General features: G+C 36.6%; 1 protein-coding gene across 6 annotated transcripts in view; it reads right to left on the bottom strand.

Annotated features, from left to right (window-relative positions):
• TANC2 (tetratricopeptide repeat, ankyrin repeat and coiled-coil containing 2) overlaps nucleotides 1-27,979 on the bottom strand; it is a 471,789-nt gene that overhangs the window by 395,927 nt on the left and 47,883 nt on the right. For all 6 annotated transcript variants that reach the window (XM_017950844.3, XM_031657665.1, XM_031657666.1 and 3 more), the window contains exon 2: nucleotides 23,811-23,900. In XM_017950844.3, the coding sequence (XP_017806333.1) occupies nucleotides 23,811-23,877 (67 nt within the window). In that variant the 5' untranslated portion in view covers nucleotides 23,878-23,900. The remainder of the gene's footprint in view (nucleotides 1-23,810; nucleotides 23,901-27,979) is intronic.

Raw genomic sequence — 27,979 nt, 5'->3', positions numbered from 1 at the left:
GCTGCAATAGCTCCTACAGATGGTGTGTCATTTTGCCTACTCAAAGTCACATACACCCCTTTGTAGGAAGTGCCCTTTAAAAACTCTCACTCCCATACTAATTTACTCCCTCCCTCTACCATCGATGATTTGCACTGGGATAGGTAGCCAACCCAAGCTGAGATTATCAAAAACCTTACCTACACCCTAGTCCAACGTGTAACTGACCTGTCAAAGGGTAGACACTAGACCTAAATAAGACCAGAGTTGACCTACCCATGAGCTTATGGATGTGAAAACAAAAGAACTGAATCAGTATCCTTCTCTGGGTGCCTGGACTACAAGATACAAAACTCAGATCCTGGTAGCTATGTTCTACTATTTGAACTGAAACCAATGTGCAAGGTTGCAAGAGAATGAAATAGATATGCTGAAAGAAACAGATATAAGAAATGGGAGTGAACCACCACAGTACCAAACTACCTATATATAGTTCACAAAATGTGTCAAGTTTTCTCACAACTTCGTCATTACACTTGCTGTACTCTGTGCCTGAAATGTCCTCTTCCCCATTTCTCAAAGTGGCTAACTGCTATGTAGGCTTGGTGATAGTCACCACCTCCTCCAAGAATTGTTCTATTTCCCTCCAGTCTGAGATTGAGCCCTTCCCTTGGAACTCCCTTAGTACCCTGTGTAGAAGTTCATCACAATACTTCTCAAACATATTTTAGTAATACTGGTTTATTTATTACAGGCAGTAGAATCTGGCAAAGACTATGTCTTTTATTTATAAGTAAGCTGTGTCCCCCAATATTTTACTTGGTCCACTTAGTTTTACATTAAGTGCTCACCCTATAATCAGGGATGGAGAAACAACACAGAAAAGAAGGAAGAAGTATCTAATAGTACCTCATCCTTAGAGCATGAGACCACTGGAAGCTTAACAGAAAGGAAAACTGAATGGTCTGATCATTTTTTAAAATGGAAACAAAGTAGAACAGCAAAGTAACACAACATTCTGAGTAAAGAAGTGACTATACTGACTAGTATACGAATAATTACAGAGCTAAGATCATGAAGTGTGATGTAAATTTTTGAAGGAAATAGTACAGCCAGGCTTTACTTTGAAAAAAATCATTTTTTCTTCAATATTCTCTTTCTCCCAAAGAACATTCCCCAGCCAAGCCTTCTGTGGTTAGGATGAAAGGTAACAACAAAAAAAGCAGACAAATACATTTCTAATACTTGGGTTTGGAAAAACCTGACCTCTTTCAGGTACAAAAAAGATTTATGTCATTAAAATTATACATTTAGGAAAAAAATTAAGTAGGAGCAAATCTCCCATCCACTCCTATTCCAGAAGAGAATTCCCCTGGTCAAGAACAATCATAGAAATTTATTTTCTGGGATGATCTGCTGGTTGGTTTCCCACGCAGGGCCTCTCATACTAAAAACCTATAGTTTGGGGCCCAGTCCTCAGCTCTGCAGTCAAGAACCATATCATTTAAGATCGTCAAAGTGGTAAGCCTCAGAGAGATTAATTTATACAACAACAGCTCTACATTCCTGCAAACTTCTTATCAAAATATTAGGATTATTAATAAACTTAAAGTGGTCTTGTCTTTCCTATCTTAGGCAAATTTGGGCTTGTCCTTCTAACTCTTGGTATGAGAAAGACTGTTAATTTTTACAATAAACAAAACCCAAAACTAGGTTAGAAAAACAAAGTGGCAGACTCCACTAGTTGCCTACCAATCCCTTATTTCATGCTAAAAGAATCCTGATTTTATTTTAGTTATTTGCTTCAAGGTAGGCTGGTTCTCAGGGGTTGAACTTTGATTAGTAAATGAATCTCAATAACAACAACATTTGCAATTTCATTAATTAGCTTAAGAAAGGTTAAGTGATATAACCTGGCCAATTGGATGTGAGGTGAATGGCGGGGTGGGGGATGGCGTGGAGCATCTGTCTGGAAAGTTTCCCTTAACTGAAAAAGGGACCCAAGAAGGGATTCGCTGTTCTAGTAGTCTATGAACAATGCTGTGTGTGGATATAAAAGCTGAAGGTACTGCAGTCCTCTTGCAGCTATGTAAGGACAAACCTGAGAACAATAACCAACACGCTGAAAATGGCAGAGTAGAACAAGGGAAAGAAATTGAGTCTTTGGTGATGCTGTTGAGCTTCAGAACTAATTTACCTGTAATCGTCCTATTGCTGGAATTCTTAGTTATATGAATGTATAAATCCCCTTCAAGGTCTCAGTATTTTAAATCAGATCTCTAGTAATTCTAACCATCCTAACTACCACAATAACAAAACTGACCAGGGAGGAGACTTTATGGGATCTAATCAAATTCAAATTTTAACATAAAGTTCATATTTCCTCTAAAAAAGTTCAAGTTTAAAATACGAGGTCAAGAGGACTAAGCTCAGATGTTAAAATTATTTTTACTTACCAGTTTAAAACCCTGCAGGGGCTCACTTGCAGCTTTAAGGATATAATGCAAAGTCTTTAGCATGGCACACAAAGCATGTCATTAACTGATGAGTGATTACTGTGATTAACTGTCCATTCTTTTTAGCAACTTTCTTACTCATCCTAGGTACCAGAAATAGAAAGAATTATTGCAGTTACTAGAATGAACCAAATAGTCTCCTCTCTCCATTCACTAGCAAATGCTGCTTTCTCTATTCGGACCACTATTAACTTGTCCTTCACAACTCAACTTGCATTCTCCTCTCCTCCCCTACCCTCCGAGTATACTGTTGCTGTTGGTTTAGAAATCTCTCTCCTTTATTAGACTTTGAGCTCCCTGAGACTAGGAAATATCTCCATCATGTATCACAATTTCTGACATACAGTAAGCACTAAAAAATCTTTGTGGAGTGAATTAACGAACCAAACTCAGAGGCAGCCATAAGTTCCTTCCATTACAGTACAAGACAATACAGATTTATAAAATACATCTATCACCAGAGAAAGCTGTACTGAACAGCACTGTTCTAAAGGGTTTCTAAATTATTTCAAAATGATTGAACACTAGTTATATTTAATTTATCACAAAACGTAAGACCAGAATGTTACAACTTTTTCAGAAAACTTATGTCATTTAACAAAGCTGTATTATAAAACATTATGCTATAGACCAAGGATACAAAATGGATAAGAGATATTTCTTTCCCAGTAATACTCTTGGTCTGGCATAGACTACCGGCTAAGCAGCTTTACAATAATTATAAATGTTATTTACCAGTTCTTTCCTAATCAAAACTATGGAGTCCAAGAATAAAATCTTTAGTGAGCAAAAAGGAAATAATCCCAAAATTTTCAAATTTTTATATACATTTCAAGCTAATGTAGGCTGTGTAATATATGAGGATAATTCTGGTTAAAGTACTTAACATGGTACACAATAAACATTTAATAAATGTGTGCGGAATCTGAATCAACTGTATGAAGAGATGAACAAAGTATTTTTTCCAAGTTTAAATCTTCAAATACCAAGGATATTTCAATACTCTAAGTTTCTGTAAAATAGTAAAACCATTTTTATATAAATAAAATTAGTGTTATATCTTTATCATATATCTTTTTATCAATATTATTTCACTGATATATCCTACTGATTACATGAAGTAATTTTCTTTTTTCCTTTTTTTCCTTTTAACAACAACACTGGCCTGAGAATATATGAAGTAGTTTTATAAAAGGCATTTCATTAGAAAGTTATTGAGCCATGGAGTTACCATATGAAAGATGGCAGAATATGCCACCCCAAAACATGTAACTTTGGCATAAGGATTATTTTGAACTAAAGGCACTTGAAATCCAGCAGATGCAAGAAGGGCACTCTGACTTTCCTTTTTCTTCCTGAAAAGTGAAGATGAAACTCTAATGTAAAAGCTGTCCTTCCTGTACCTGGAGAAAAGAAATATTCTTATCACCCGAGATGGGGACCCGAGGCAAATCTGAACCAACCAACCTTGTAAAACAAGCCCTTATCTTCCTAGCCATTTCTCCATGATTAACTGCCCTAGCCCAAGCCCCTGTGTCTTTTTAAGTTTTTACAATTTACTACTCTTTGTCCAATTTAGTACATATATGTCTGGGTCATCATTTCCCTATGGAGGCATACATGTAAAAATCTGTATGCTTTCCCCCATTAATCTGTCTTATGTCAATTTAATTCTCGGGTCCAGCTGGAGACCCTGAAAGTAGAAGTCAAGTTTTACCTCCCCTATACAGGCAAAATATTCTCTCATTCTAATAATAAAGATGACATTTTCAATGTTACTTGTTCCTTCAATATAACAGAGGTGAAATATTTAAAAATTAATATTAAAGGAAAAAACAAACCCTACCTTGTTCCTTCGTGGTTTACGGAAATGACCAGCTTATTTTCTATCTCTGTAAGGTATTAAAGATCCATTTGGGGCTCCTCTAAAGAACCGGGACTTCTGATGGCAAGATTCTTAGTGACAAATGAAAGAATCATGACTCTAGGTCAGAGCACTCTAAATCTGGAAAAAAGTAAGTTAACCTATTTTCTCCGGGGAGTCAAATAAAACCAGAATAGAATAGAAAAAAAAAAAAAATTCTCTGAAAACGGAATGAGGTGGGGGAGTGTGGAACTCGTTTTTAAGGTCAAATTTTTGATTATTGAGTTTCTTTAACGTAAGGAATAAAATATGTAAGAAAGATGCTTCCCACTTACAGAAATGTATTCTAGAGACCCCTGAGGACAAAGAGGCTATGACTGCTGTACCAACCAATTTCAAAACTACCACTTGCTCTCCCTTTAATATCGGACTCATTTCTTGGTTCTCTCACTAACTTTTCACTATTATGAGTACATGTATGGGTTTTTATCAAAATTCCCATATATCTCAAAAAAACAGGAGCATAATTATATTATGCATAAAGAGACCATGGGATGGTATAGACCAGAATACCATAAATTTGCAAAAGCACAAATCTGTTATCAAGAGGTTTTTTCTTTGAAATATTTAAAGTTCTCGAAGAAAACAAAAATGTAAATATATTCAGATGAAAATTTTGACAGTATTAATTTATCATTTTAATTTGGCACAAACATTGTTCTATATCAAAATATACCTATGAAAAATAGCGTATTAAGGACAAAATCACATATTTAACTCATTATTTAAATCCCTTTTTTAAAGAATCAAAAATCAGTCTTACTCAGTATTTCTTTTTCTTCTTTGCACTGTCTCAAATTTATGAATGTAGAATTATAAGTGGCATACTGATATACACTTGGATTTTCACAGTAACTGATCTTCAGCAATAGCATCCAAACTAAACCAGTTTAAGTTGTTTAACTTAATCCTTTTAAAAAATTATTGTTAAAATGTAAATTGATCATTTATGAAAGTAGTTTTACCAGGGAAACTTCAATTGGTACTAAGAAACCACTACTTTAAATTTCAAGCGCCTTGTACAAGTTAAGAATAGGAAGAAACTAAATAGAAGAATGAAAATTTACTTCCTTTAAACGGGAAAGAATGAGTCACAAAATGACTTGTGCTGACTGCATAAGGCTTACATAGCTTTCTGTCTTCCTTCTTCACCAACATGGAGGGATGCAGCATGGAGGTTGAAAGTATCAACCTATGAAAGTAGATGATCAGGGAATAAATCTTTAGGCTAAAATATTGCAGTACAGTGCTAAAAGGGCTTATAACATTTAAAATTGTCCTGAAGTCCTAGGTAAGCATAATCCTAAAGTTGGAATAAGGGTAATTTACAAAGAAATTCAGAGAATGGAAATAAACCACAGAGCCAAATAAATTACATTTGAAAGCAAAATTTAGTGCAAAAGGTGCCAGTTTATCTCTGAATAGTTATTCATTCAATATATGATCACTGAATATCCAATATGGGTCTGGAACAATGCAGTGTACCAGTGTGCCAGTCTCTCTAACCAGAAATTTCAGAACAAATTATTTCCTCCCATTCTTTTCACTTCCCAGCCACTCTAGTAAACAATTCTTATACATTCTGCCTTAAAAAATGTCTTCCTTGTGTATCCTCTGTCTCTTCATTCCTACTATCACTTCTTTAGCCTTTTCATTGTCTCTTAATTAGTACTTCCTCACTGCAGTCTATTCTATACACTGATACCAGAGTTATCATCCCTAAAATATCATAAAAATGTTTTCATTCATAAAACAAATATTACTAAGTACTTGCTATGTGCCAGGCAGGTACTGAGGATACAGCAGTGTAAAAGAGAATGGACTTACATGAAACTTGCACTCTAGTAGGAAAGACAGATAATAAGGCAGAAAAGCAAGACATATAAGATGAATAATGATAATTGCTACAGAGACAAAATTTTAAAGGGAGGACAAAATAAAAAGGTGACATAAAGAAGTGGTTAGAGTCTTAATCTGGTGGCCACGAAAGACTTCACTGAGAAGGTGATTTCTGATTAAAGATCTCAACGAAGTAAGGGAGCTAAGTAACATTCTAGGCATAGGGAGCAGCATGCATAGGAGTCCTCAAGTAGGAAGAGGTTAATGTGGCTTAAAGGAATGAACAAAAATAAAAGGGGGATTTACAGGATACGAAGTCAAAGGTCACCAGGAACAGACGTTATAGAATCATGGAAGGACACAGGTACCTAACCAACTCATGCTCATTTTTATTTATATTTTTATTTATTTTATTTTATTTTTATTTTATTGACAGGGTCTCACTCTGTCAACCAGGCTGGAGTGCAGTGGTGCGATCACGGCTCACTGCAGCCTCAACCTCCCAGGTTCAAGCGATTCTTTTGCCTCAGCCTCCCAAGTAGCTGGGATTACAGATGTGTGCCACCATGCTCAGCTAATTTTTTTAGTTTCAGTAGAGACAAAGTTTTGCCATGTTGCTCGGGCTTGTCTTAAACTTCTGGCCTCATGTGATCCGCCCACCTCAGCCTCCCAAAGTGCTGGGATTACAGGCATGAGCTACCATGCCTGCCTCATGATCTCTTATTTAAAGACTGTATTTGGCATCTCATTGCTGAAATTCTTTAACAGCCTTCACTATTTGTCACTCCATTCTACCTTCCAACCCTCTCTCCCTACTTACCCATCCCCAAAGATTCTACCTGAAGACAGTAAAAATGAAGAAGGCATCCACAATTGGAAGACATTATGAAACTTCATTCACCGACTTCTAATCATCACACGTGCCACTCTAGTAGAGAATCCCTAACATTTTCAGTAAATACTGTACGAATGTAGAAGCAGGATAAAATGATTGAGACCAATATTCTACAGCATACTTTAAAAAAAAATTACCATCAACTGTATTAACATACATTTAATCAGGAGGAAAGCCATGGAGAAATACTAATGGTAATTAGTTTACATTTAATGTCTTATAGGGTGATTTTTCAAATAATAAAACATAAAAGAAACTGACAAATCAACCCATAACACATAACTGAAACCTATATTTAATATGTTTCCACGAAAAACAAGAAAAAAATTGAAGAGCAAAAACTTAGACAAATTTCTCAAAATATTTCTCAACTCCAGCACAAGAAGCCACCAAATTTTTGGCTACTTGTTCCTCCAGTATAATCCTTAGCAACTTAAAATCTCTAACATCTGAGTTGCTACTTCAAAGAAAAGACAGTTTTCAGATCTCAGTTTAGACTTAATTCCACTCAACTGTCTCATTTATTCAGGGACAGCAATATACATACAGTGAGAATTCAATGGCTTCTATTCCTACTAGCTGTGTAATCTTGGGCAATACATTTAATATCTCACCTATAAAGTCTCTCATATATTTGCTATACAGATTAAATTAGGTAATGCATGTAAAAGTCCTTTTCCTCTGTGAAATACAGAACAAATGCAAATGTGTGTATACTCCATCTTGAATAGGACTGGGTAAAATAAGGCTGAGACCTACTGCGCTACATTCCCAGTAAGTTAAGGCATTCTTAATCACAGAATGAGATAGGAGATCAGCACAAGATACAGGTCACAAAGACCCTGCTGACAAAACAGGGTGCAGTAAAGACGCGGGCCCAAACCCTGTAAAACAAAGATGGCGACGAGCGTGACCTCTGGGCATCCTCACTGCTACATGCCCACCAGTGCCAGTACAGTTTACGAATGCCATGGCAATGACAGGATGTTACCCTATATGGTCTAAAAAGGAGAGGCATAAATAATCCACCCTTTGTCTAGCATATAATCAAGAAATAACCATAAAAATGAGCAACCAGCAGCCCTCAGGGCTGCTCTGTCTAAGGAGTAGCCATTCTTTATTCCTTTACTTTCTTAATAAACTTGCTTTCACTCTACTCTACGGACTAGCCCTGAATTATTTCTTGCATGGGATCCAAAAACCCCCTCTTGGGGTCTGGATTGGGACCCCTTTCCGGTAACAGTTCTATTAAACTTCCAAGGAATAAATAATTTATATGATAAATAAGCACCACAAAATACAGAAATTATCACAATTCATCTTGTATAATTAGTAAAACAGTAATATTAAAACAACAATTAAAGGATGAAAATAAAACAATGGAAATAGATGTGAACGCATGAGTGTGAATACATGTGTCTATCTGATGAGAAGCACTATTACAGAACTGCTACAAATCTGTGGAATATAAACAAAACCAGTCAGTTCAGATTTGTTTCAAAAGCAATTTCAAGGTTCTTAGCACTTAGTTCAGTCTCCAGCCTTATTTTATTTTATAGCACAGTATCCTCTGCCACCAAATCGGAATCCTTATTTTCTGTTTTAAAGTCACATTTTGATACTTCCTTGAAAGATGTTTCATTTCAGCACAAACTCAAAACTCTAACATCCTCCTGTAAGCCTGTGAAATCAAAACAGGTTATCTATTTCAAAGATACAATGATAGGACAGACAGCAGGTAAATATTCCCATGACAAAAAGGAGAGAAGCAAAAATTAAGGAGTAATCAGCCCCAAGCAAGTCGCAAACTGAACAAAGCAGACACTGAATCTTACAACTCCAGAATAATCTTTCAGCCAGGGCCAGGCACAATGGCATATTCCTGCAGTCTCAGCTACGTGGGAGGCTGAAGTGGAAGAATTGTTTGAGCCCAGGAGTTCGAGTCCAGCCTGGGCAACATAGCTAGACCTCATCTCTTAAAAAAATACACACATACACACATAAAATAATCTTTTGCTGTATGTGCCATCACCTGGACACGCTAGGACAGGGCAGGGGTGAGCTCCCAAGGCCTCAGGCAACCCAGCTCCCACGACTTTGCTTGGCTCAGCCCACATAATTGTTCTCACAGGATAGAGTTGCACACTGGTGCTTACAGCTTTCCCAGGCCAGGATTGCATGCTGCCAGTGGCTGCAGCAGCAGCCCCACTTCCAAGTCCCTCACAGGCATTGCCCTTGTAGGGAACCTCTGTGGTAGCTCCACCCCATGGCAAGTTTTTGCTCGGGCCTGTGGGCTTTCTATGACATTCTTTGAAATCTTGGTGAAGAAAAGCACTCTTCCACACCTCTTGCACTCTGCACACCTGCAGAATTAGCACCACATAGACACTGCCAGGCTTACTGCATGCGTCCTCTGGAGCTGTGGCACAAGCCACATCTAGGCTCACTTGAACCACAGCATGTTGCTGCCACAGTCTGTGGAATGTACCTTTTGGAGAGGTGAGTCAAGCTGCACCTGAGGCCACTTGAGCCACACAGGTGGAGCAGCCAAGCAGCACCACACTGGCATGCAAGGAATAGACACCTGAAGTCCTGGGTAGTGGCCCATCTCCTAAAGCCATTCTGCCCTCTTCAGCCTCTGGGCCTATCATGGGCGGTACAGCCTCCAAGATCTCTGAAATGCTTTGGGGACCGTTGTCCTGATGACTAGCACCTGGCTCCCTATTCATGTTACTCTCTTTAGTAACTGGTCATCAGGTCACACTCTTGTTTTGTCTTTCCAAACATTCTTTTTCATTCTTTACATGGCCAGGCTGGGAATTTTTGAAATTTGTATGCTCTGCTTCTCTTTTAACTATAAATTATATCTTTAAATCATCCCTTTGCCCCCATAGATCACTGTAAGTGGCCAAAAGTAGCTACACAGCATCTTGAGCACTTTGCTACTTAGATTTCTTTCACCAGAAATCCTGGTTTGTCATTTTTTTTTGAGACAGTTTTGCTCTGTCGCCAGGCTGGAGTGCAGTGGCGCGATCTCGGCTGAATGCATCCTCTGCCTCAGGTTTTAAGCAATTCTCTGCCTCAGCCTCCCGAGTAGCTGGGATTACAGGCGCCCACCACCAAGCCCAACTAACTTTTTTGTATTTTTAGTAGAGACGGGGTTTTACCATCTTGCCCAGGCTGATCCTGAACTCCTGACCTCATGATCCGCCTGCCTCAGCATCCCAAAGTGCTGGGATTACACAGGCATGAGCCACCGTGCCCGGCCTAGTTTGTCATTCTTAAATTCCACCTTCCACAAAGACCCAGGGCATGGACACACTGCAGCCAAGCTCTTTGCTGCTAACAAGAATAGTCTTTATTCCAGTACCCAACAAGATATTCCTCATTCACCTCTGAAATCTCATCAGAATGGTCTTTACTGTCCACATTTCTATCAATATTCTGCTGATGACCACTTAAGCAATCTCAAAGAAGTTCCAGATTGCCCTAGTTCTGGAGATTTCTTGGTGTCTTCACCAGAATTACCCTTAATGCTCTGTTCATGGCAATACAGGCTTTTTCTAGCCTGCTCCTCCAAATTTTTCCCTCTACAATCTATTATTCACTTTCAAGCTGCTTCTACATTTTCAAGTATTGTTATAGCAACAACTCCACTCTCTCAGTACCAATTTTGTCTTAGTCCATTTTCTGTCGCTGTAACAGAATACTTGAGACTGGATAATTTATAAAGAAGAAAGGTTTATTTTGGCTCATAGCTGTGAAGGCTGGGAAGTCCAAGATCAGGTGGCCCATCTGTTGAGGGCCTCGTGATGCTTCAACTCGCGGCAGAGACCAGAAGGTCGAGTGGGCACATTTGAAAGAGACAGGGGAATAAGGAGGCTGACCTGCTTTATAACAACCAGCTCTCACAAAAGTTAATGCAGTCTCATGAGAAAGACATTAATCCACCTTAAGGACCTACTCATCTCTTAAAGGTACTACCTCCCAACACTGCCACATCAGGGACCATGCCTCAACATGACTTCTGGTGGGAACACATCATATTCAAACCACAGCACCCTGGAAGAAAAAATATATTTTTATGGTATAAAAATACTTGCATTACATACTATTACACATATATAGTTTATTATGAGCATTCATTATTCAGAGCGCAATAAAAATTTTAACTAAGTTCAATATGCCATGTACAAAAAAATTCCAGTGATATGGTTTGGATATTCATCCCCTCCAAATCTCATGTTGAAATGTGACCTGCAATGTTGGAGATGCGGCCTCGAGAGGTATCTGGGTCATGAAGGGTAGATGCCTCATGAAGGGTTGGTGCCCTCCCCATGGTCATGAGGGAGTTCTTACTTAATCAGTTCATGTAAAAGCTGGTTGTTTAAAGGAGCTCCTACTCCCCTCTCTCATTTCCACTCATGCCATGTGACATACTTGATCCTGCTTCACCTTCCCCCAAGAGTAAAAGCTTCCTGAGGCCTCATCAGAAGCCAAGCAGATGCCAGTGCCACACTTCTTGCACAGCCTGCAGAACTGCGAGCCAAATAAACAAATATCTTTTTTTTGTATCACTCAGTCTAAAGTATTCCTTTATAGCAATACAAAATGGACTAATACAAACAGTCACACATGATTCTAACAACACCTTGTATTTACAGATGAACTGATGTTTGTGTACATGGGGTACCCAGAATTTAACCCAAACTCAAATATTAAGCAACCAGCATACTAAGTACTTAATGAATAATGAATAAATATTCATTGACAGAAACTAAATACATGATCAATAAAAGTAAAACTTCTGCCTGGGCAACACCATGAGACCTTGTCTCTATAAAAAATTTTTAAATTAGCCAGACTTGGTGGCATGTGCCTGCAGTCCCAGCTATTCAGGAGGCTGAGGCAGGAGGATTTCTTGAGCCCAGGAGTTTAAGGCTGTAGTTAGCTATGATCACACCACTGAACTCCAGCCTGGGCAATGGAGCAAGACTCTGTCTTGAAAAAAAGGAAAAAGAATAAAACAATAAATTGGACTTCATCAATATTAAAAACTTTTGCTTTATAAAAAGCCCTGTTAAGAGGATTAAAAATACAAACTATACAGTGGCTTACACCTGTAATCCCAGCACTTTGGGAGGCCAAGGCAGGCGGATCACCTGAGGTCAGGAGTTCGAGACCAGCCTGGTCAAAATGGTGAAACCCCGTCTCTACTAAAAATACAAAAAATTAGCCAGGCATGGTGGCACATGCCTGTAATCCCAGCTACTCAGGAGGCTGGGGTAGGAGAATCGTTTGAACCCAGGATGGGGAGGTTGCAGTGAGCTGAGATCAGGCCACTGCACTCCAGCCTGGCAACAACAGCGAAACTCCATCTCAGACAAACAAACAAAACTACAGACTGGGAGAATATATTTTCAAACCATGTATCTGACAAAGGCTACAATATACAGCGAACTCTCAAAACCCAACACACACACACATCCAATTAGAAGATAGCCAAGAGACATGAAGAGATATTTCACCAAAGACATACAAATAGCAAATAAGTACATGAAAAGATGATTAACATGATGAGCCATTACAGAAATGAAAATCATTCAGTGAGTACAATGTATGTTATTCAGGTGAGAGATATTCTAAAAGCCCTGACTTCACCACTAAGCAATCTAGGTATGTAACAAAACTGCAACTATACTTGATACATTTATACAAATAAATAAAAAACTTTTTAAAAAACTACAATGAGATACCTCTATATACTTATCAAAACAGCTCCAGGCACAGTGTCTCACACCTGTAATCCCAGCACTTTGGGAGGCCAAAGAGGGCTGATCACTTGAGGCCAGGAGTTTGAGATCAGCCTGGGCAACATGGTGAAACCCCGTCTTTACAAAAAATACTAAAATTAGCCCGGGGTCATGGTATGCACCTGTAATTCCAGGTACTCATGCGGCTGAGGCATAAGAATTGCTTGAACCCAGGAGGCAGAGGTTGCAGTGAGTCATGATCACACCACTGCAAACCAGCCTGGGTGACAGAGCAAGACTCTGTCCCAAAACAAACAAACAAAAAGCTAACATTAAAAATAGTGAAAATAGTGACAAGACCAAATGCTGGTAAGGATGAGGAGAAACTGAATTACTTATACATTGTCGGTAGGAATGTAAAATTGTATAGTCACTCTGGAAAAGAGCTGGCACTTCCTTTATAAATTAACATGCAACTAAAACATGAGCTGGCAATTGCACTCCTGGACATTTGCCCTAGAGAAATGAAAAATTATACAAAACCCTGTACACTAATATTTATCACAACTTTATTTAAAATAGCACAAACTTGAAACAATTCAGCTGTCCTTCAAACGGTAAATGGTTAAACAAATAGTGGTATAACCATACCATGGAATACATGCAATAACAAGCAACAAATATGGATATACGACAACCTGGATGAGTCCTCTGAGAATTATGCAAAATTGAAAAAGCCAATCCCAAAAGGTTACAAACTGTACAACTCATTTATACAACATTCTTGAAGTGATAAAAATTTTTCAAATGGATTAGCAGTTATTATCAGGGGTTAACAAGGAAGTAGGGGTGAGAGGGAAGGAGGTACTGCTACAAAAAGGCAACCCAAGGAATCCTTGTGATGATGGAAATGTCCAGTATCTCAACTGTTATCCATGTCAATATCCTGGTTGTGATATTATACTATATAGTTTTGTAAGAGATTACCACTGGGGGAATCCAAATATACACAGGAACTCTCTATATTATTCCTTTTTTTGTTTTGATTTACTTTTTGTTTTTTGAGACAGAGTAGCACTCTGTCGCCCAGACTGGAGTGCAGTGGAATGATCTCAGCTCAATGCAACCTCTGCCTCCTAGGTTCAAGCAATTCTCTTCTCTCCACCTCCTGAGAAGCTGGGATTACAGGCGTGCACCACCACGCCCAACTAATTTATGTATTTTTAGTAGAGATTGGTTTCTCTATGTTGGCCGGGTTCGTCTTGAACTCGCAACTTCCAGTGACCCGCCGGCATCGGCCTCCCAAAGTGCTGGGATTACAGGCATGAGCCACCGCTCCTGGCTATTCCTTACAACTGCATGTAAATCTACAATTATTTTAAAGTAAAAGGTTTAATTCAGAAAATGACTGCTCTTTTTTTTTTTTTTCATAGACAGGGTCTTGCTGTGTCACCCAGGATGGAGTGCAGTGGTGCATTTGTAGTTCACTGTAACCTCAAACTCCCGAGGTCAAGTGATTCTCCTGCCTCACTAGGACTACGTGCCACCATGCCTGGCTATTCTTTAATTCTTTTTTTTTAGAGACAGCGTCTCACTATGTTGCCAGGATGGTCTCAAATCTCTGGCCACAAGAGATCCTCTTGCCCTGGCCTCCCAAAGTGCTAGGATTACAGGAGTGAGTCACCATGTCGTGCTGCTGCTGTCATATTGTTCATGAGTTCTTGTAATTACTAGCTCTTTTTTTTTTTTTTTTTTTTTGAGACGGAGTCTCGCTCTGTTGCCCAGGCGGGAGTGCAGTGGCCGGATCTCAGCTCACTGCAAGCTCCGCCTCCCGGGTTCCCGCCATTCTCCTGCCTCAGCCTCCCGAGTAGCTGGGACCACAGGCGCCGCCACCTCGCCCGGCTAGTTTTTTTTTGTATTTTTTAGTAGAGACTGTAATTACTAGCTCTATAAATTACAAGAAGAAACATTTTTCACTAAAAAATAATCTCTAACCAATTTGAAGTTTAGTACCCATTGCTGTTTCTTACATTAGAAATAAATATTTTGTTAACAAAAAAATTGTATTACACTCATTCTATGCCTAGTCTGAACAGAAAACCCTGAGCCCACTGAGGAGTGACTGGAGTGTACAGAAGTAACATGATCTCCTTGGAAACCTGGAGGTAAAGAAATGTTTCAGAACTCGTTTGGGCTTAAGGGGAACCGTTTTGAATAGAAGACACCCGGGACACGACCCTGTATCCCATGTGCATCAATTTAAAGCTGATTAATAAAACACTGTATAAAAACTAAAATCCTGTACCATAGAACAGTGAACAAAAACTGAAAAAATGAAACTAAATAGTTTTTTTAAAAATCACATTGTTAACTGTAAATTTACAGCAGACCACACATTTGTATCATTTTAGTAAAAAATAAAAAATTTAATTTAGAAAATATCTGCTATCTTTATCATTTATCTTTATCGTTTACTGATAAGGGATTAGTCATCCTTTCTGTTAAGAACCAGGAACATGAATGAAATCTAAAAATCTATAAGTAAAGCAAGGGTGCCAACTCCATTCAGTAGAGGAAGAATAGTCTCTTCAAAAAACGGTGCTAGGGAAATTAGATTTCCACATGCAAAAGAACAAATTTGGACCCTTCCTTCATACCACATACAAATACTAACTCCAAATGGATCCACAACCTAAATGTAAGAGTTAAAAACATAACTCTTAGAAGAAAACACAGGAGTAAATCCTTATGACCTTGGAATGAAAAGACAACCCCTATAATGGGAGAAAACATTTGCAAATCACATATTTGATAAGAGCTCCTCCAAGCTCTTATCAAACATATAAAGAACTCCGCCAAGTGAATGACAAAAACACAAGCAATCCAATTCAAAAACAGGTAAGGGACTAGAATAGGCATTTCTCCAAAGGTATAAAATGACCATTAATGAAAAGATCCTCAATATCACTAATCATTAGGGAAAAGTAAATCAAAACCACAATGAGATACCACTTCACACCTACTATAATTTTAAAAAAAGAAAGAAAATCACAAGTGTTGGCAGGGATGTGGAGAAACTGGAACCCTCATGCCATGACAGACAGAATATTAAATGTGCAGCCACTGTGGAAAACAGTTTGTTAATTCACCAAAAAGTTAAACATAGAATTGCCATATGACCCAGAAATCTCACCCCTATATATCCAAAAGAACTGAAAAAACTCAAACAGATACTTATATCCCAATGTTCACTGCAGCATTATTCACAGATTAAAAAATGAAAACAACTCAAATGCCCATCAAAGGAAGAAAAGATCAACAAAATGTGGCACAACGGAATATTATTCAGCCATAAAAAATTTATTTTGTAGAGACGGGGTTTCACTATATTGGCCAGGCTGGTCTTGAACTCCTGACCTTGTGATCTGCCCACCTCGGCCTCCCAAAGTGCTGGGATTACAGGCATGAGCCACCACGCCCGGCCTTAATGATATTTTTAATTGCTGTACCATCTTATAAAACACTTTTTCAATACATAATCATGTGGTTTAAAATTTTTTTTCTAATTGGAAAAGTTCTGTTAATTTTCTGATGTACAAACATCTTTGTATTCTTGGAATAAATTCTACTTCTTGTAGTACATTACCAGCAATTATCTGTGTTTAAGTTTTACATACTTTGCTCACTTTTGTTTCTCTATCTCCTGCCTTCCACACATTCTCCAAAGGCTATGTTATGCTTATGATACTAATCTTTCTGAATTCTTGAATATCTGAAATTGCCAGTATCTCCCCATCCCCACCAGCATACTTGAATAATGATTCACCAAAACAATCACACAATGATACCAAACAATAGCATTACTTGATTCAAAGAAGCATATTTGAAGTTTTTTAATGAAATAATTTAAGGTGATAAAGTTAGGAAAAATAAGAAAATATATATAAACATTTAATATATATATGAACTTTTAGAAAACACAAACACATATTTTCTTTATAGCTCATTTAATTTAAAAGACACTTTTTTTTTTTTTAGAAAACTTCAGAGTACTTGCTACAAGCATCAGAAAAAAATAATTTTCACATCATAAATCTTAATTATTGAATTTATAAAATTCAAAGCTAATATTCTCATGTCATTAGGGGGAAAACTCTGACAGATAAAATTTATCTTATTTTAATAAACTTGATATAAAAACTATTTCTGTGAAATATTTATCTAGTGGCCCACACAAAAATTCAGATCTATTTAAAAGACAAATTAAGACAGATAATTCCCTTCATTACAAATGCTTTTTAAACTAAATACTAAGTTGATTTAAAAAAAAAAAAAACCTTAAAATTACATACCTATGAGAAAACTTCCCTTATTAACCCTAAAAATAAGCCATGAGCCAAAATTAATATAAAGAATAAAGTATCTACTCAATTATTCATTAAGGGTTAAGGAAAAAACTGTAATAATAAAAACACTAATGATATCTTTCCATAAATACATTTTCTCTTAATATAACATTTATTGTTGTCTTGGAATAATCTCTTAGTATGCAAAAATACTGATTCTCTACAAATAGCATTCTCTGCATACACAATACAAAGCAGTTTTTATAACAATTCTAAATTGTAAACAATTTGTGTGAAAAAACAGGGAATAAATATTAGAATCAGACTCCTAAAAATCATTACTGATATAATTAAATACCCAGAAAATCAAAGAAATAAGCTATAATACTACAGTAGAACCTTAACATGTATTGATTTAATAATATAATTTCTACTAACACAGTAGCTATTCAAAAGTCTAGTAAGTAATAATTTGTGCTTTTGCTAAAGCACAGATTTGATGTCTTCCTCTACAGTAAGAGTCACTTGTCTGGTCTAAGGTCAGGTACTCTTGTGAAGTCACAGAAAATGCTAGTGCTGCTGTCAAAAGTAAACAACTGAAGGCATCTATGAAAATGATTCTGGCCGGGCGCGGTGGCTCAAGCCTGTAATCCCAGCACTTTGGGAGGCCGAGACGGGCGAATCACGAGGTCAGGAGATCGAGACCATCCTGGCTAACACAGTGAAACCCCGTCTCTACTAAAAAATACAAAAAAACTAGCCGGGCGATGTGGTGGGCGCCTGTAGTCCCAGCTACTCGGGAGGCTGAGGCAGGAGAATGGCGTAAACCCGGGAGGCAGAGCTTGCAGTGAGCTGAGATCCGGCCACTGCACTCCAGCCTGGGCGACAGAGCGAGACTCCGTCTCAAAAAAAAAAAAAAAAAAAAAAAAAAAAAAAAAAAAAGAAAATGATTCTATGACAGAAAAGAAATTTGGGATAAACTTTTTTTTAAATGTCAAATTTGAAAGCAGCTTGAATCTATAACATGATTAGTCCCAACATAAATTTAGAAGAAAACATGAAAAAGTGAACAGTGAGGTGATGTCAACGAAAACAGAGAAGTAAGGACATCCAGAAATTCTCTCCTCCAAAAATGCAATAAGAAAATTGGCAAAATTGTCAGAATAAACTTGGTCAAAGGCTTGCAGCAATCCAGGCAATATATATTCAAGAATAATGGCTGAATGTTGGTTTAAAAAACAGCAAGTTTTGTGGCATTTTGACTTGCTCTATTCCCATCCCCTTCTCTCCAGCTATGCAGTAGCCTCAACAGTCAACAATCTACAGTCATGAAAATCAGCAGCCTGGCAGCTACTGGAAGGGGCAAAAGAGAGCTGTAGTTCCTTCAAAGTTTTATTTCCAAAAAATTGTCATTATTTCACCTGTCTAGTAGTTCCTGGGAATATTCCACCCACAAAGTTGTCTATTTGATCCTACTCAGAGCTTGCTCAGTATAAAAAGTCCCTTGACAAAGCCTGGAAGGCACTTCAGAAAATTTTTGTCTAGTATGAACTGACCACTAAACAAACCAACCTGAGACTTTAGTGGCCATGCACAGTAACACAGACTCTGGAGAATTAGTTCAGAGAAGTCACTAAACAAATAATCAAAACAACATAAATAAATCCCTGGGGAGGAGGAAAATCTGATTTCCAGAGATAACACATTATATAATCTAAAATGTCCAGGATTCAACAAAAAATTACGAGACATACAAAGATACCAGAAAGTATGGCCTATACACAAGGGGCAAAATGCAAACAATGGACATTGTCTCTGAGGAAAGCCCTGATGTTGGAGATACTCAGCAACTTCAAATTGCCTATTTTAAATATGTTCAAAAGACTAAAGGATACTATGTCAGTAGAACTTAATGTAAATATGAGAACAATGTCTCACCAAATAAAGAATACCAACAGAGATTTAAAATTTTTAATGAATCAAATAGAAATTCTGGAGATGAAAAATTCAATAATTGAAAAAAATGTCAGTAGACATGATAGCAGACTTGAGCAGACAAAAGAAAAAAATCAGTGAATTTAGAGATAGATCAATTGAGATTACACAATCTGAGGAACAGAAAGAAAAGTATGAAAAGCATATAAGTCAAAAGAAAATATCCAGCATAAAGCATATAAAGACGAAAGGATTAAGAGAAAATGTAGGAGTCAGAGATGATATGTTTATGGTCTATCAAATGTATAACTGGAGTTCCAGAAAAAAAAAAAAAGATAAAGAAAAAAATGAGAGAAAAATGAAAATCTGAAGATATAATGGGTAATAGTTTTCCAAAACTGACAAAAGACATGCCACAGAGTCAAGAAATCCTACAAACATGAATAAAAACATGAATAGACAATAAAGATTTCTTTTTTGGGGGGACAGGGTCTCTCACTCTGTCGCCCAGGCTGGAATGCAGTGGTATAATCTTGGCTCACTGCAACCTCCGCCTCCCAGGCTCAAGAGATTCTCCTGCCTCAGCTTCCCAAGTAGCTGAGATTACAGGCATGTGCCAACACATCTGGCTAATTTATGCATTTTTAATAGAGACTGGATTTCGCCATGTTGGCCAGGATGGTCTTGAACTTCTGGCCTCAAGTGATCCGCCTGCCTCAGCCTCCCAAAGTGCTGGGATTATCAGGCATGTGCTACCACACTTGGCCAGAATATAAAGATTTTTTTCAATGATAAAGATAAAAAAGAAAATACTCTTAGGCATACCAATATAAATCTAGAAAACATCAAAGAGAAAAATGGCAGGTTACCTTTAAAGGAGTAGCAATTAGACTGACAGCTGATCACCAGAAAAAAATGGAAGAAGCCAGAAGACAATAAATAACATTGTAAAATACTGAAAGAAAATAACTGCACCCTAGAATTATAGTCACATAAAAGTATCCTAGAAGTAACCAGGCAGAGTGGCATCCACTTGTAGGTCCAGCTCCTCGGGTGGCTAAGGCAGGAGGATCACCTGAGGCCGGGAGTCTGAAGGCTGCAGTGCACTAGGACTGCACCTATAAATAGCTACTGCACTTCAACCTGGGAAACACAGAGAGACCCCATCTCTTAAAAAAGAAAAAAAATCTTACAAAAATGAAGGCAAAATAAAGACATTTTCAGACAAACAAAAGTAAAGTTTGTCATAGACGACTCCTCATTAAAGGAAATTCTAAAAGAGTCTTCTTGGCCAGGTATGGGGGCTCACGTCTGAAATCCCAAAGCTTTGGGAGGCCAAGGCAGGAAGATCACTTGAGGCTAGGAGTTCAAGACCAACCTTGGGAAACGTAACAAGATCTCATCTCTACAAAAAAAATTTTTTTTAATTAGCCAGGTGCAGTGGTATGCACCTGTAGTCCTAGCTACTCCAGAATCTGAGGTGGAAGGAATGTTTGAGCCTGGAGGTTTGAGGTTACAGTGAGCTATCACAGTGCTATTGCATTCCAGCCTTGGTGACAGCAAGACCCTGTCTCTAAAAATAAAATAAAATAAAACAAAACAAAGGGTGTTATTCAGATAAAGTTACTTCTATCTAGAAAGTTTGGGGTGCAGGAAGGAATGAAAATCAAAGAAAGGGTCAAATATATGGACATATCTAAGTAACAGTGATTACATAGAACAGTAATGTCTTGTGGAGGTTAAAGATAGGTGAAGAGAATCTAAAGCTCTTGCACTGTCCAAGAAGAGGGTAAACATATCAATTAAATATCAAACTTCGATAAACTTAGGATTGTTTTCATCTTTAGGTAACCACTGAAAAAATTTCAAAAGGGTATATAATTTCAAAGTTAATAGAGGAAAACATGGAATCATAAAAAATGTTTTGAGTCCAGGCATGGTAGCTCACACCTGTAATCCCAACACTTTGGAAGGCCAAGGCATGAGGATCACTTGACCCCAGGAGTTCAAGAACAGCCTGGACAAAGTACTAAGATCTCATCCCTACAAAATATTTTTTTAAAAAATTAGCTGGGTGTGGTGGTGTACACCTGTAGTCCCAGCTACTCAGGAGGCTGATGTGGGAGTATTGCTTGAGCAAAGGAGGTTGAGGCTGCAGTGAGCTGTGTTTGTGTCCCTAGACTCCAGACTGGGCAACAGAGTGAGACCCTGTCTCAAAAAAAAAAAAAAAAAAAGTTTTGATCGATGCAAAAGGAGAGAGGAAAGAGAAAGAAAGATAGGAGAGAAAGAAGCATAGAATGGATACGCCAAGTAGAAAGCACACAGATACCTAAACATATGACTGACCAAATTAATGTAGACCAGACTTTCTTAAGAGAAAAAAAAATGTCTGAATAAAAGAAAAGAAAACCCAACTATATGCTATTAACAGCATAAGCACACAGAAATGTTGAGAGTAAAACTATGAAAGAAGTCATATTTTGCAAATACTAATTTAAAAAAACCTGCAGTCCTTATACTAATATGAGAGAAAAAATGAACTTTTAAACAAAAGTCACTATTAGAAATAAACAGAAACATTTCATAATGGTAAAAAGGTCAATTCACCAGGAAGATATAACAATCCTAAACTTGAATGTTCCTAATAAGACAGTTTCCAAACATATAAAGCAAAAATTCTCAGGCACCAGCAGGAGAAATAAGCAAATTCACAATCATAATGTGGTATTTTGTCACACCTTTCTCAGTAAATAATTTTTTAAGTAAGTAAGGATATGAAATGTTTGAGTGCCATCATTAACAAAACTGATCCACACTGAATCCAATAACTACAACATTCACATTACTTTCAGGTACATTCAGAACATTTACCAAAACTGACCATATAATGAATTTAAAGCAAATCTCAATAAATATCAAAAGAATAAAATAATACAGAATAGATTATCTAATAGTACAATTAAGCTAGAATTCAATAAGAAGCAGCATGACGTAGTAAAAAAAAAAACACACATACAAAAAAAAAAACAACAAAAAAACATATTTGTCTTTGCTCATTTCCTGGCACACGGGTCTAAAACTTTGAGTCTTCGGAGTGATAAGTGGTTTTCTATATGCTAACGGGATGAATGGTAGGTACCTGGGGGCTCCTGAACAGCCTCAGGACACGTGCTGGCTGCCGGGGGGCCAACCATGAGAGTCAGCCTTACCCTCTAACTTCTGGAGAAGAGAGATGGGCTAGAGGTTGAGTTCATCACCAATGGCCAATTAATTAACCATATCTGCATAATGGAGCCTCCATAAAAACCCAAAAGGATGGGGTTCGACGGGATTCTGGGTTGATGAACACATGGAAGATGCTGAGAAGGTGGCACACCCAAAAAGGGCACAGAAGCCCATGGCCCTTTCCCCCATACTTTGCCCTACCCACATCTTCCATCTGACTCTTCCTGAACTGTATTCTTTCATAGCCCAATAATCTTGTAAAGAAACTGTTTTCTCGAGTTGTGTGCACCATTCTAGCAAATGATAGAACCTGAGAAACGGGTCATAGGAAACTCTGATTTGTAGCCAAGTCGGACAGAGGTTGTGGGTAACCTGGGGATCCACCACACGCAACTGGTATCTGAAGTGGAAAGCAGTCTTGTAGGACTGAGACCATAACCCATGGGGTCTGTGCTAACTCAGGGTAGACAGTGTCAGAATTGAATTTAATTGTAGGACATTCAGTTGGTGTCTACCAGAGAACTGAACTGAATCACTGTAGGAAAAAAAACCCCCACATATTTGGTGGCCAGAAACGTTGGTGTGAGCAGTGGAGGAAAAAACAGTTTTCCTTTTGTTGATGTAGGGGAGTTTGTTCTTGCAATACGATAAACAAAAACTCATCAACAGTTTGGAAATCAGTAAATACACTTCTAAATACTCATGGGTCAAGAAGAAATCACAATCAGAATTACAGAAACATTCTGAAATGAATGACAATAAATACAGTACCAATATAAATTTACAAGAAAAATAAGTTGAAAAGATTATGAAGAATGCAATAAAAGTCTACCACTCATTAATAAAAAACAAACATTCTGATACATTCCTTTTCAATATTTTTTACCAAGAAAGTATATACAGTTTTACCTCAAAAGCCTAAGACTTAACCCCTTGTTCTAAAAAAAAAAAAAAAAAAAAAAAAAAAAACCCATAAACTTTATTTTAATGGCTATAAAAATGTTCAACAGATATTTCACTTTCTGTATAAATCTTTGAGGACAGTTATTTTTATAATTTCCTTCCCCAGTGAGTGCCTAGGATTGCAATAATTTCACGTGTTAATTCAAAAAAATAAACTTAGGTCTAGAAGGTTTTTAATAAGCAAATGCACAGAAACATTACTCTCTCATATATTAGAAATAAATATTTTTCCTTCGCAAGGTTTTCTTTTCTCTCGACTGTTCCTGATAAGCATTCAAGTGTTCCTACCTCTTGTATGAAAGCCCAAAGAAATGTAAACTTTCTTTTAGGTTCTAAGTTAAGCATTTAACAAAGTGTTACAGCATTAATTCAGGACCCTAAAAGAATTTGCATTTGTAAAATATCATACATAATAAATGTAGCATAGTCACTTACCACTTGACCTGTTTTTACGACTTGATTTCCCACCAGTAAGCAGCATCTTGAGACTATTCCGAAACATGGTTATACTATTCTACTGCAAAACTGTAAAAGAAAATATAGGAAAATGTGTTTAAGAAAACTTGATTTTCATAGCATAAGAGGGTGGCTATAGTCAATAACTGTACATTTTTTAATAACTTAAAGAGTGCAACTGGACTGTTTGCAACTCAATAAATAAATGATTGAGAGAACAGGTACCCCATTCTTCATAATGTGCTTATTTAACATTGCATGCCTGTATCAAAACATTTCATGTATCCCATAAATATATATACCTACTATGATAAAAATTTTAAAAGAAAAAAGAAAACTTGATTGTCTATCCAAAATACTAAGAATTAATTTAAAATTCATTATAAAGAATTAACTAAATTTACCCCATAAATATATACAACTATTATTTACCCATAATAGAAAATTTAAAAAATAATAAAAGTGGTAAACCAGAAAAAGATAATTAACTATGTTTAAATATATAGTACACAACTGTAACTATATGACAAAAAAGACTATTAAACATTTAAATAGTTCCTTAAAAAAATACAATACTTTTGACTACCCTAAGAAATAAAAGCAGCTATCACTGAGGATGCACAGAAATAGAAAACACAATTAGGGAGCTATAAATACTGTCTACCTTTTACTTGACTCTCCATTCTTGGATAATTTTCCCACATGATGCACAAACACACATCCCCATACACACACATTCTAGAAACCGACCGTACCTGCAGAATTTCTACTGGTCAAGCCAGAATTCTATCTCCCAAGACTACAGCTACGCATGAATCCGTGCCTATTCCATGTCCCACTCCTACCAAAGGAAAACTCTCTGACTGCTTTGCATTACATTCACTCTCACCTTCCCAAGAATTTTATTTTAAAAAATCATCTTCCTTTTCTCTGAAACAGCTTTAATGTTTTTTCTCTCTCCTGAATCATTCCAATCATAACATAAACATATTTTAGTCTATCTTGTTCAAAAAGAAAGCCCCACTCTTTACTCCACCACAATTCAATGACGGCTCTTATATCCTCACTCTTCTTCACAGCAAAATTTTCCAAAAGTGTTGTAAGTACTTGGTGTGTCCGGCAGATTAAATAGAGCAAACATGAATTGGGACACAGGTCAACAGAAAATATGCAAACCAAAGCACAGAGAGATGAAGACAAAAAATTATAGAAAAGAGTACCAGACACATATGGAACCACTGAAAAGTTTTATCATATGTATAACTGAAATTTCATAGCAGTGTGAAAACTGGGAAGAAGCAATATATGAAGTGCTAGCAACCAAGAATTGTCTAACATTAATTAAAGACATGAAGCCACATCTGAAGAAGCTTGTCAAACTCAAGCAGAATAATTACAAAGAAAAACACTAAGTAAATCATAGCCAAACTGCTAAAAACTAAAGACAATCTTTAAAACAGCCAGACCCCCCAAAAAACACATTTAAAGTAGCAAGAATCAACAGACTGAAAGATACTTTCAACAGAAATGATGAATAGCAGAAAATGATTTAAAAATTCTGAAAAAAAAAAAAAAACTGGTGCCAATCAAGCAATTTACTCTCAGTTTAAAATATCTTTGCAAATGAAAATCAAAAGAAAAAACAAAGAATTTATTACTAAAAGGGAGTTCTTCCACCAGAAGGAAAATGATACTAGACAAAAGCATATACATGCAAAAAACAAGAGCCACAGAAAGGGTAAACATGTTCTTAAGTATTAATAAATAATGACTATAAAAATAACATTGATAGGTTGTTCTTTAAAATATATAGATTTAAAATGCATGACAACAATAGAAAAGGAAGGAGTAGGGTAATGGAATTGAAGTTTCTAAGATATCTGTATTACCCGAGAAGAGAAGTAATAATTCATGTTAGACTTCAATAACTCAAAAAGTCATGTAGTAATCTCTAAGATATTCACTAAAAGCAAACTGAGGAGATAAAAAGAATAAGTAAAAACATTTGACTAAACCAAAGAAAGTAAGACGTAAGAGAAAAAGTAGCATAGATCTGTGGATAAATGTAAGACAAATAGTAAGGTTTATAACTTAAACTCAAATTATATCCATTATTATGTTCAACACTCTAGTAGAAAGACTATAAATATAGAAGAAGCGAATGCAAAATGATACGAAAAGATATACCATTCAAACTCCAACAAAAAGAAAGGTGGCATCACTATGCCAATATCAGGCAAAGTACACTTAAGGCAATACGTATTACTAAAGATAAAAGCATTTCTTAATAATTAAAAAGTCATATCAACAAGAAGATAGCATAATTCTTTCGTCTGTATTGAGACAGGGTCTCATGCTGTCACCCAGGCTGGAGAACAGTGGTGTGATTATAGCTCACTGCAACCTCAAATTCCTGGGCTCAAGTGATCCTCCCACCCCAGCCACCGAAGTAGCTAGAACTACAGGTGTGAGCTCCCACACACCACTAATTTTTCTCATTTTTTCTAAAGATGCGGTCTTACTATGTTTCCCAGGCCGGTCTCTAACTACTGGGCTCAAGCAATCCTCCCACCTCGGCCTCCCAAAGTGCTGAGAATACAGGCGTGAGCCATCACATCTAGCCAAGATAGCACAATTCTAAATCAATGGACCCCATAAGAAAGCCTAAACACATTTAAAACAAAAAGTATACAAAACTAAAAGGTGACAGACAAATCCACAGTTACACAGGAGACCAACACACCTTTGTCAATAGCTACAAGACCAAGTAGACCAAAAAAAAAAAACTATGATATATTTGAACTACATGATTAAATAACTAGACTTGAATATATATAAGCAAATTTCTCTTCCAAATAAAAACAAACTATAACACAAAACACATACCAAAATGGACCATATGTTAGGTCATAAAAGTATCAGCAAATTTTGAAATCTTTCAGAGTATATTCCCCAACCACAAAGCAATTAAGCTAGATGTAAGTATTTTTTAATCTAGAAAATCTCCTACTGCTTAAAAATTAAGTGATATACTTCTAAATACCCATTAAGTTGAACAAAGTAAATAAATCACAACAGGTATTTTTAAATATTTGTAATGAGTGATAATAAAAATGACTTATGGGAACTCACAAGATAAAACTAAAGCAATGATTTTAAAGGAATTTATACCTTAAATGTATTAGAAGATGAAAATCAGTATCTAAGCTTCTATTTCAAAAAGTTCAAAAGCAAGCAGCAAATAGAACTCAAAGAAAGTAGAAGGAAGGAAAAGAGTAAAAAGAAAAAAATGAAATAGAAAACAAATGCAAAACATAAAATCAACAAAGCCACACATCAGATTTCTGAAAAGTATTAAATCTGCTAAACCAAGGCTGATTAAGGAAAGAAAAAAAGAAATCACCAATATCAGAAATGAAACAGACGACAACATTTCAGAGCCTTAATTTAAAAAATAAGATATTATGAACAACTTTATACCAAATTTAACATTTAACATAAAATGTATAAATTCTTTGAAAAATACAACTTGTCAAAATTAACAAAATGTTAATTTAACCAAAATGTTAAGAAAATATAAAATAGCCCGGAAAAAAAAAAAAAAAGAAAGAAAGAAAGAAAAAGAAAAACGAAAAGGAAACCTGGTTTTATTAATCTTTTTAGCCACAATGCCTAGTTCACGGTAGGCTCTCAATATTTCTTGAATGAGTAAATAAACTGAGCAAAGACACGATTCATCAGATTACTGACTTAGTAAAGAAGGGGCATAATAAAAGTAAGTTTCATTTGGCGAGAAATGATCTTAAATCAACCAGAACCATGAGGACTACCTAGACTGAATGTGTACCAGGGAATCAAGAAAAGGCATGAAAATTCTAGGAATAGTTCAAAATTTTATCTGAGAGAAAACCAAGAAAATTCTAGGCTTACTTAGAACTTCTAACTCAAACTCTGATTATTTTCACACAGTTGTCCAAAGTTTCGAAAGGAAAAAAATGTATGAGCACAGATTATCATTATCATAAAAACAGCAATTTATTACTTAAAATTTACTAAGAGTCAAAAAAGAGCAGGAGAACATACTTAAGTTGATTTAGGTAAAATATTTTGATGGGTGGCATAAATTACAGTGATGGCTACTTTTTGAA

This window comes from Papio anubis, chromosome 17 (assembly GCF_008728515.1).
Source record: "Papio anubis isolate 15944 chromosome 17, Panubis1.0, whole genome shotgun sequence".
Taxonomy (NCBI): domain Eukaryota; kingdom Metazoa; phylum Chordata; class Mammalia; order Primates; family Cercopithecidae; genus Papio; species Papio anubis.
The sequence above is the reverse complement of the archived record's forward strand: the minus strand, read 5'-3'. Positions and strand labels throughout refer to the sequence as shown.